The 12,385-nt window shown below is 26.1% G+C and overlaps 1 protein-coding gene and 1 long non-coding RNA gene across 2 annotated transcripts; both read right to left on the bottom strand.

Moving 5' to 3' along the window:
* Positions 1–1,725: 1,725 nt before the first annotated feature.
* On the bottom strand, positions 1,726–3,589 carry LOC126552078 (uncharacterized). Its single transcript, XR_007605932.1, has 3 exons — positions 3,396–3,589; positions 2,842–3,132; positions 1,726–2,764 (listed from the first exon to the last, which is right to left on the bottom strand). It is a non-coding gene; the product is annotated as an uncharacterized LOC126552078 (long non-coding RNA).
* Positions 3,590–7,998: 4,409 nt separating this feature from the next.
* Positions 7,999–9,299, bottom strand: LOC126552075 (proline-, glutamic acid- and leucine-rich protein 1-like). The gene is made up of 5 exons (XM_050206556.1): positions 9,139–9,299; positions 8,933–9,073; positions 8,665–8,867; positions 8,242–8,339; positions 7,999–8,152 (listed from the first exon to the last, which is right to left on the bottom strand). Exons 1-4 carry the CDS (start codon positions 9,233–9,235, stop codon positions 8,289–8,291), a joined length of 492 nt encoding a protein of 163 aa, XP_050062513.1. The 5' UTR covers positions 9,236–9,299; the 3' UTR covers positions 7,999–8,152; positions 8,242–8,288.
* Between the last annotated feature and the right edge of the window lie 3,086 nt (positions 9,300–12,385).

The raw sequence follows: 12,385 nt of genomic DNA, 5'->3' as shown, positions 1-12,385 counted from the left end.
TTATCGAATATTTTATCGTACAATGTTCTTATAATTGTCATTCGATTATTCCTTAAGTTCTATTTATTAACATAATTCAATTATATATATATATAAAAAATACATTTTTTGTTTAAGACAGATTATTATTTTATAATTTATAATTTCAAATGAACAGCAATAATACCTACTTATGATTTATAGAATATATTATACAAAAAAATATCAAGTAGATAAAAAGGCAACTTTCAATTAAAAAAAAAAAAATGGTTTAATTAGAATTAGCATGCATAGTTGGTTTTGACATTGGCTAGGTATATTTAAATATAATTGTATTTTATTACATTTTTTTAATATTATAATAGATTTTTTAAGTCGTCATAGTATACTGCAGATACTATAATGTACTATACAGTCTATACGTCTTATAGTCACAGTAAAATATACTCGCCTTGCCCTTGTAGAGCAAGATCCATTAGAGTCCGTGGTCGTCAATATTGCTGTTCCATTTCATAAGATAAATCATGTATGCAAATATACTCTTTGGATACACTAAATGAAGACAGCGGATTTATCAATTGATTAAAATCAAATAAATCGATAGTTATTGGGTTATTACCATACTCTGTCTCATTCAAATATTGGTACATCGTGTGTTCATCATTTATGCTACTTTTTTGTAAGTGCTTAATGAAAAAAAATTGTTAATATATAAAATATATTATAACTTTTTTTTTTATCTATTTGAAGTTTTTTATTTTTTATTAATATTTTAATATGATTTGTAATTTATAAATGTATATACAATATACATAATGTTTTATTTGAAGTAATACTATATTGTTATCGCAGGCAACGGTACATGGTTATTAATTATTATAATATTTTTTTAAATATGATCTTTATTTTATGAAGTTTTGTTTTGTTTTTTAATTACCTAATGTTTTAATATTATTTTAAATTGTATATAATGATTCATTTGAAATAGTAGGTACTATTTGGACAGTTATGATACAGGTACAGGTACAGATACCTACATGGTTGTTATTTTATTTTGTTTGATATGATCTTCATTTTTATATTTATGAAGTTTTGACTTTTTTTTGTTATTATTTTAATATGATACATATTTAGGTACTATACGATATACATTATATTTATTAAATAAGAACTATTGACTAATGTTTAATTAATTACATTTTTATGAAAAAATTATGTTTATTTTTTGATTGCTAAGTTACTCATTAATTACCACAATATGTGTACCTACAATATTAATTGTATTTTGTAAATTATAATGTATTATTTTATAAAGAAAAATATATAAATGTATATTTATATTTATAAACAATACATTATGATTTACATTGTTTATAGATTTATAACTTATCAAAAAAGAAGATCAGTACAATCCATATTATATGAGTATATAATCTATAATCAGTAAACCTAACTTCAAAAATAATAATCAGATTATAGTGTAATTTTTAGACAAAAATAAAAATAAATTATGAATTAATCTAAAACAATAAAATGTAATGAGACATTAGGTATATTCTAAATATTAATTTATAAAAAATTGTAGTTAATAAAAAATAAAATTGAAATTTTTATCTTAATCTAGATAAGTAAGCAATTAATTATCTTTTATCTTTATCTAGATAAATATTTTGCTATCTTTGCTCAACACTGACTAGGTATATTTACATACATATGAATAATAAGATATTTGTTCATTTTATATTTAATATTATCATTACGCTCAAAAAGTTACATTATAGTTACTCTAAATTTTAAAATGATTCGAATGGTTATTGTTTCAACTGTGTCAAATGAAAACTTTATTTTTAATTAGGAAATTTAAATTGAGGTATGTTCACACATTTACTAAGGATTAAAAAGAAAATTGTAGTTTTTTACATTCTACATTGTCAATTTATTCAAAAAGTTAGATTATAGTTACTCTACATTTAAAAATGATCATTTGGTTATTGTTACAATTGTGTGAAATGATAATATTATTTTTTATTAGAAAATTCAAATTGAAGTAGGTATGTTTACACACATATTATTAATAAGGTTTTACGTTATTTCAAATTAAATATTATCAGATTGTTCAAAAAGTAGTATTAAAATTACATTTATTAAAAAATAATTTTAATGTTAATTGTTTCAAATGTGTGCGATGAAAAGTGGGTTTGTTATTTGAAGTTGAATTAAGATTGTGTATTTCCACACATAATTATTTTGATATGAAATTTAGTTTTGATTTTTACCTTAATCCTATAGAAATATAATGTGTATAAAATAATTTTATAAAACGGTTATGGCTTATGTTACGGGTTTTTTTATCAAAAGAATAAAATAATATTCTGCAGGTTGTTTTGATCATGGCTTCCACTCTTGTTTTCCTTGTTTTTGGCTCATGTACTTGTGGATTGGTGCTGCTAAATGTGTTATTTCCTCTGTATTTGCTTTGTTGCTTTTAACGTTTTGCTGAAAATATCCAGCTTTTTTATCTTGAGTATCTAAAATGAAATACGATTAATTTTTGTCTCCTAATTCCCCAACAAGTTATTAAAAACATTGTAGTCCCTTCTTGTTCATTCAATGTTACGTTCACTTATATCTTCAGATTGAAACCTTTGAGAAAAATTTAGTTCACATTTGATAGTATATGAGTGGTTACTGCTGTAGTTTTTACTGCGGTAGTTCCTGTGTCTCTCTGTAAGTGGTGTTGGTAGTTATTGGGATTCCTGTGTTTATATACCATGATATTGCTATTCTATAATAAATACAATAAAAGGAGTTATTAAATATGTTGGCCTAAAAAATGTAATAATAATAAGATAGAAATTAAACTTAGAGAGTTCTGAAAAGTGTTGGTTCGATGCACTAGTTTTTCCAAAATCTAAAAAGGACATGTTTTGTATAGACTATTAATACAAAATGGTTTTTGCTAATCTAACGTGTTATGTATCAAAAAATTAATTAATATTCTGTTCATTGCTTCAATTCCTTTTTTCCACTATGATAGGTTACTTTGTCTTATGGTGAGTGTACTTGTTGATAGGTGCTGCTCGACGGTTTTTTTCCTCGATTACTACTTTGCTGTTATGAGTTGTACTGGAATCACTCAGCTGTTCCTCTTTTCTACATGAAATTAAATATAATTAATTTGTGTTCACTTACGTACCTTCAGTTAATTTAATAGCTGATCATACTATGGACTTAAATAGTAGGATTTTTAAATTAAAAACAGTCTAGTCCTTAATTTCTGTAAAATATTATCTGAGTCCTCGTATGTTAATATCATAAGAGCTATGTACTATAGCCTGGACTTTAATCAACGACGGCAATAGAATATCATTTATCGAAATTAACAAAACAATAAAAATATATTGAAATATTCTTACCATTTATTTATTTTACTTGTACTTCACAACAACTATTCACTTTTGCTCATACGGTGTTCATAATTTTGATTGGTGAATTGCATTGATATAACGTTTTGAAATATATTGTAGGCGATCAGGTACTGTCTCATGAATCTCTTAGAATATAATTTGTTTTTAGTGTTGCCGTGTCGGTTTTTTATTTAAAATATTAATATAATATACCCGATGTGATGCTGTTATCATTATCAATTATCAATTTATCACTATTTTATATCGTATTACCAAGATGTGGGGAAGATCTTCTCTATATCATGCGTATTACCTGCGTATTGACTTATAATATTATATAATTATATTCTATGTGGTATTACCACTGAGGTAGATAAGATATACTAGAGTAGTAGAGTGTGGACTCGGCCGTAAAAACGAGCAGTCGCGTTTGACGTTACCTCCGCCATCGAAGGGCAAAACATTCCATTTTTACACAACAAAATACGATGGAATTGTAAATAATGATTTTTTTTTCATTCATAATCGCTGAGATATTTACTCAAATGTTTTTAAAAATATATTATTTATCTCATACTTCTAAAAAGAAAAAAGACAATTAACCATTAGCTATCACAACATAACAAAATTAAACATATAATGGTCTTATAATGATACTTATTAATGAATATTAATATATAGGTATCTATTTAATAATTTTAAATTTATACAAATAAACTAAAAATAATTTTATAACATTTTATGAACTATTACTAATTCTAACCTTGCACTACTTGCAGTATAAAACAATTTAATAACTTGTCTAATAATATGCAGAATTGTTCAGGACAAACCGGCAGTATTTAATTAGATTGTATTTTTTATATAAATATAAATAAATATATATATATAGGTTGAAAGGAATAGAATAATAAAGTAATCCAAACACCTGTAAATTTAAATTAACAAACTAATTAATATATATTGTAAAATAATTATCTAACGCACTAATATATATATATATATATTACGACGGCAACGGGTGGTGTAACTCGACTACCGTTCCAATAAAAACATAGTATCGCAGTATTATATGAAATGCTACACACAAATATGAATGTGTCATCTCAGCAATTTGCTTCCCTTATAAATGTATAAATATATATTTAAATATTTAATCTACAGTATGACAATACTACTTATTGTATACTAACTACGGGGTAATAACTAAATTATAATTTAATATATCAACAATATAACTATAAATTATTAATACAAAAGTATTTGCTAATTTAGTGATTTTTATGTAATTTAGTAGGATTGCGATCTATCGCTAATAAATGAATTAAAAATTATAATTATCATCATACATTATAGTTCAAAAAAATAATAATAAATCAAAAAATCGCTGACAAAAATGATGAATATTGTGTTGTTTTATGCACATTCGACGTAGCTGCTTACAACAATTCGATATAAAAGTTTCAATATTATATATTATTCTTAGGTAGAGGTTTCATTTTTATTATTTGTGTTTGCAAAGAATTGTTTAGTACTCAAAATGAGAAGATTCATAAAGGGAGGGAAAAATATATATTTATAAAATAACATACAAATTGATACAAAACTGTTTGGATTTAAATATTATTTTGAATTCATTTTTGTAATCTGTATTCTGTACATTAATAGGTGCTTCAATAGCCTGTATATTTTGTGTTGATGATGCAATAGCTACAGTGGATACAATCGGTTTATAGTAACTAAATTACGATATGTAGGTACATTCTTGATTCTATTATACCAAGATAACGAGAAAATACAGCATCTATCGTTGTTATTAATTTTGTTATTGAAGTATACCGGTCATTAAATAAATAATTAAATAAATCGTAACGGCTTTTCGTCTTATAGCCCGTGTGTCAAGGCCTTGAAAATTTACTCCGCGCGGGCGTATCGCGTATAGATTGTATAGAAGTTTCACTTCAAAAAATAGAATTATATCTATACAACAACAGCTAAATTGATAGATATAATATTTTTGTAAAAAGTTTAGCTTCATTTTTTATACGGTCGACTATGTTTGTTATTGTATGTATGTATGTATTCATGAATGTATTATTATTATTAGATAATTAGATTTTAGTTATTACTACTTAAATCTAAAATGATTGGTATAAATAATGTTATTGATACATATTTTAAGTTATGCTGTTTTCAGTTATACTTATTTAATATTATTTGCATTTAATCTTTAATAGTTTAATTATATGATATATTATTGTATTTAAACAATAAAAAAACTAAAAAATTATTATATGCAGAGTTAGGGTTGAGGTAATGTATTATAAAATTGTCACAATGTATTCGCAGTTACGATGCACCGAATATTTTTATTTTTAATTTCGAACAGAACAATTGTTATAATGTTATTATATTTAAATGACATTCGAATCGAATTAAATAGGTACAATTTTCATTCCAGGTACCTAGCTATATAGTTTAGACGCGGTTTCGTATTTTGGTGGCAAAACCGTCTCATCGAGTATACGTTATTCCAATATTATGTGTATTATCGTTTATTCTTTTATTTCGATTGTAAGCGTAGGTTTGATATTGGTGTTCTGTGGGCGAGGATAACAGTAAGCCATACAAATCACTTAGGACACAAAAGGGACGGAAACGCTTGTCGCGCGTGTACGATTTAGGTCACAGCTCAGGTCAAAAATGAAATCGAATGACTAAAATACGCATCCTGCAGTGTATTATTACAATACGTTTCTCTAAGTCAAGAAACTGCGCAGTATTTTTTGCTCTTTTTATTTTTACGGATTATATATTATTTTATATTTTCTACAACGATGTACCGACTCTTGTGTGTACAAAATACAACAATATCGTCTTGTACCTTAAAATTATGTGTATATTTTGTTGACCATCTGCTATGATAATGGTTTATAATACAAGTACCTTGATAAACTAATGATAGTTAATATACTTAACGACTAACGTACATCGCCACGGCGCCACACGGGTACTCCGTACACGATCCCTTCGGTCAACAGGAAATGTTATCGGCGCCGCAAACACGATTATTGTTTTTTTTATCTCTATGCTTATATACAAAACACACATACACACGTCACACACACACATCACCTTTGCGCTCAAAAACATTTTATACTGTTGACTTAAATTATTTACGGCTTATAATTAATATATCCATATAATTTTATAACACATACCTACGATATACATCAGCGGTTCTCCAACTTTTTTTTTTGCGTACCACTTAGGTGTATTATTAATCAGTCACGTACCACTAATGACTAAAAATAGAACAATTCAAATTGTACAATTTAAATACTTTACTTTTTAGTTAGGTAAATACATTTATTTTAAATAATATGGCAATAAAATATTGCAACATAATTATTTTTATTCATTAGTTTTTTAAAATAAAATATGAATTAAATAACAAATTTTCAATGAGATCAGAATCGAATATTTATTTTTAATTTTCCGTTCTACCACCATCGCACGTGGCCTTACGCGTACCACCATGTAGTCTTTCACGTACCACTAGTGGTACGCGTACCACAGTTTGAGAACCGCTGATATACATAATAGATACGATGTGCATACTTCATTCATATTTTATTACATTATATTATATACTAAGTTTTGGTAGTGACGTAGTGTAAGTAAATCATTATAGACATTATGATATTTAAAGCACAATATTGTGAAATAGATACTTTAAAACCAACATTATATTTTATATTTTTCTTTGAGTGCAAATGTGCAATCACAATGTTGTGTTTTCTTAAATATAACAAGATGAAAAAACACAATCGTTTTTCGCAAAAGAAAAAGGTAGATAAAAAGTCCACGATCCCGTCACACCCGCGCACTTTACACTACACTGGATGTCTATAATAGTAGTGGTAAATAATCAATTTAAGTTAACATCGTGTTATATTAACACATCTCAATACTAGCCACCCTGGTATATTATGCACAAACATAATGTATTATCATTACGCTCAAGGTTACCTAGATTAAAATATGTAATTCCAGTGATCCTTAATAGTTATTATCGTTTTTTTTTTTTTTTTTTTTTATTTCATTTTCTACATGTAATCGAGTTTATGATATAATTTTAATTTGTGACATTTTTAAGCGTTCTTGAAAAAATATACTTAGTAATAGGAAAATATTTTCTTAACGACTTAATACAATAGGCATGTGATTTCATTTATATTAGACAAATATAATAATATCAATTATTCGATGGAAACTGCTATTAAACGACAACTCGAATTGAATTCAGTTTGAATAATGTTAATTATTATTTCACTATCGGTTATAATTTACAAACGCGTACAGCGTTTTCTACACTTAATTGAGCAGTGATTATATTTTCAAAGAAACGATAAAATACCAATTTATATATAATTAAATTTATTAATGCTGATGTGCTAATTTGTGATGACTGATGATAATAATTATTTAATTTCCAGTAGGTTAGTCATTAACAGTGGCGGCTCGCCTTGCATATGTAAGATGGTAGATAGAAATGAACAATTTATACTTTATAGTACAATTAATATATTAACAAAACAAATAGGAACATATTTTACACAGTGAAATATACTCGCCGGGCCCTTGTAGAGCAAGATCCATTAGAGTCCGTGGTCGTCAACATTGCTGTTAAAGATGTATTCCACTTACTGATTATAAAACCCGTAGAACCCCCAGGTTAAGTCAATTTCTTTAAACGAACTTATCTAATCAACAAAAAAATAAACATTATATTATATACTAGAGTACAATTTACATAGGTAACCAATAGCTATATACAATAAAATATTCTTACCAGCTTTTTAAAGTCATCAGATTCCGTGTCTTTAATATTGAAGAATTTCATTCTTCTAACTCATTTTCCGTACTACTGATAGTAATAGTGCTGCTTGTCTGATCGTATTTAAAATATATAAAAAAAAAAAACAAAAGATAATATCATATAATGATTATAGAACAAAACGAAAATGTGTGAGTATACTATACCTATACATATATAACTATATAATAATAATATAATAATATATTAATAATAATATAATAACATATTAATAATAATATTATAATATAATTAATTAAATTAATTAATTAATAATAGAATAATAATTATAAATTTTAAATTATTTTGGACGTTTTAATACATTTTTGTATAAATTATGATTTTTTTTTTTTTAACAATTTTAACGCATGGTACTGGACAATAGATACTGTTACTTACATCGTCCTCTTCGACTTCCTCTTCGTTATCTTCTTCGCTTAACTCTTCCAATAAAAATACCTCTTGGTATTCCTCTTCGTATTCGTCTTCGCTTTCTATATCACCGGTTAAATCAATTACCACCGAGTTATTTTCTTCGACAACCTCCATGTCATTAGACCTCTCAGAGTTATCAGTACAAATAACATTGTCATACGAATTTCCTACAGCGTAGATCAAAATAATTAATACCTATTTAATATTAAAATAAAACGTTAATATGTATTACCTTGGTATTCCTCTTCCAATTCGTCTTCGTTTTCTTCATCACAGGTTAAATCAATTACCACCAAGTTATGTTCTTCGACAACCTCCATGTCATTAGACCTCTCAGAGTTATCAGTACAAATAACATTGTCATACGAATTTCCTACAGCGTAGATCAAAATAATTAATACCTATTTAATATTAAAATAAAACGTTAATATGTATTACCTTCGGCAACATCGATATTTAATCTTTTGGGGATGTGCATTTCTTCATCATCATCATCACTGATTGTGATAACGCTTAGTTTACGTTTATATTCCATTTCTGAAGTGTAAGATCCTGCATCCAATATTTTTAACGCGTTAGTTTTTTTTTACTTTTACAAATTTTCGTATACTTATTGAAAATAATTAAAGGATATACATTATTTTCTTTTTTTAATATCACGAACTAAGATATAATAATTATAATGGACTGGGAACATAGATTTCTATATAGAATTAGATAGCAAACTCCCGCTATTAGTTGAAACCTGGTTTTTTCAATTTTTTGGTTAGCATTATATGCGAGTATTTTATATGGTAAATATTAATTAATATATTGTATTGTATTTTATTTTATCTAAACCTGCTATTTTTTTAAAAAAAATCTATGTATTTTTTTTCTATAAATCATTTTACATTCATTATAAATATATTGAAATAAATTGAATATATCTTATTGTTACATACATATTATAAATTAAAATTTAGTAAAATGAATGAGTTCGTGACTCGCACAAATCAAATTTTACGATATTAGTTCTATCTACTATGAAAAAATTAAAATTATAATCATACTAGTATCATAAATATAAAAAAACACTTAAGGTTACAAAAAAAAAAAAAATTAAAAATATGAAATTTAACGATTGAAATCGTTGCGTTAAACACTTTTGCACATAAAACATACGTCGCTTCTTCGACTTCGGCTCTAAGACGTCACACGCATATTTTAAAACTCCTGTACTCATTGAATAATTAGTGTTTTAGTGTGAGACCCACGCCACATTTCTTAAATACTGACATACTTTAAATCTAAGCAAACTTGTTTTCAGTGTTGTATAAAAGGTAGTTGTATATTTATTAATACAATAATTTATTAATATTATCGTAATATTGCAAGAACAATTTAACTGTTAATTAGGTGTTTTATTCGAAAAAATTCAGAGACGATCATTTTTGGAAAACCAACATGGAAGTCCAATTAAAAATATTTTATACAGATTATTTTTTAAAAAAGTATTAAAAAGAATTAAAATAATATTAAAAAATGTTTGTTTATATTTTAATATTCATTGTAAATTTGCTTAACAATTGATGATAAATAATTAATTGATGATTATTTATTTATTATAGTAGTACATTATACATTATACATTTATACAACATAGAATATTTTTTAATTTTTAATATTTTAATATTTTGATTGTTTTGTTATCAAAGCTTTTGAAAGTATGACTAATGAGAGAAAAATATCTAAAAACTAGGTGAAATAAGTTTAGTGTATATAACTGAAATATGACATGTCGCTACGACGGTATATCTACTAGTAGCAGTTTGTCACACAAATCGGTTTTATTTAATATTTTCTTAGTGAACGAACAATTATTCACGTTTTATAATATCCAGAGCGACGGAAGTAGTGTGAAACTAAGTAAAAAATAAAAGCGTAGTAGCCACGAACGTATAATAATAGGAGCCAGAGTTTTACCATTGAAAAACCGTCGTAATTTATGTTAATCCATTGTCCGGCCCTACAGGGCAAACAGCTGAACATATAAAGTCGTATATGGTATCAATCGATCAGAAATATTGTGCAGATGGGAACAGAAGAAGTCGTACATTGATTGATTAGATAGTTTAAATGTTAATACCAAAAATGTTCAAGTACTTTTAAGACCGATTTTGCGTACGCAACGAAATATGTATGTCCCCCGATCCGCCGCTTATTATTCCCACTACTCTCATCGCAACGGTAGCGGCGGCGGCGACGCGACGGGACGGTCTCTCGGATACAGGTAAATATAATTATTATATTATATATATTTAATATACCTATAATATAATGATACAATAATATTATAATGCCAACGATGCTAGATGGATTATTATTACCTACTAATATAAGCACTATAGTCTATAGTCCATAGTACTATACAGACATACAGTCAAATAAAATTGCGACTTATTTTATAAAAAAAAAATAGCTGATATCACACCAAAAACACTTCGTTATAACTCCGTGTAAAAAAAAGCCAAATTAAAAAATATACATTTAGTAATGATCAAATCTTTAAAAGACGTGATGTAATACGGAAACGAAGTAAAATGCCATTTTATAATATTACAAATACCTATGACGATAAATAATATCAATCGTAATGTTAAAAACTTAGTCAACATAATATATTGTTTATACATTACTAATCATGAAAAAAGCTATAGTGGTTACTTATTTGTATTTATTTAAGTATACTTCTACGTCTACCAAATAGTTAAGCAATATGTTGACTAAATATTTAACATTATAATTGATCTTATTTGTCGTCATAGGTATTTGTAATATTATAAAATGACATTTTACTTCGTTTCCATAATATATTATATCACGTCTTTTAAAGGTTTGATCATTACTAAATGTATTTTTTTTTTTTTTTTAATGATCGTGCTACAGTCCTCTTAAGTGTTCTTTTGTGTATATAATACTGATGTAATTATAATTTTGATTTACTTTCTAGTTTTTTCATTGTTGATAAAAATAAAACTAATATCGTAAAATTCGAAAAATTTGGTTAGCGTGACAATACGATGAAGATAGCGAAATCATCCGTTTAATTAAATTATAATTTATAATGTTCATGCGATAACAAGATATAATCAATTTTAAATCACTCCATCATCTTAAACATGTATTATAAATATACCTAGGATTATGAAAAAAGATTCTGAAAAACTATTTTAAGTTATTAAAATAATTTGTGAAAATCAAACTACTTTTACAAGTAAAACATGGGCGGCTGCTTAGTCGTCGGCTCTATGACGTCACACGGTTATTCATCATATCTTATTATCTAGTTGAATAATAATTATTTTAACTTCGGATTTTTACCAAAACGTTTTTAACTGTGTCGACTATAGTAGTACACTAATAAAGTAAAAATTGAAAAAAAAATTTAGTTTTGTGATGTCCTTTAAAAAAATAAATCGTGCGATTGTTAAGCTAAAATATGTGTTCTAATTTTATTATAATATTTTATAGGTAATTTGATATAGTATAAAATTCATTTAAAAATTTCGGGGGAGGAGGGGAACCCCACCGCCCCCCCCCAGGTACGGCCTTGAATTAAAATATTACACCAAATAAAATTACCGTTAGACCTGAAAACATGCGATAACCAGGGACGATAATATTATCAGTAGAACAAAAGATT

Source organism: Aphis gossypii, chromosome X, assembly GCF_020184175.1.
Source record: "Aphis gossypii isolate Hap1 chromosome X, ASM2018417v2, whole genome shotgun sequence".
Taxonomy (NCBI): Eukaryota; Metazoa; Arthropoda; class Insecta; order Hemiptera; family Aphididae; genus Aphis; species Aphis gossypii.
Note: the sequence above shows the minus strand (reverse complement) of the source record. Positions and strands in the feature narration are given on the sequence as shown.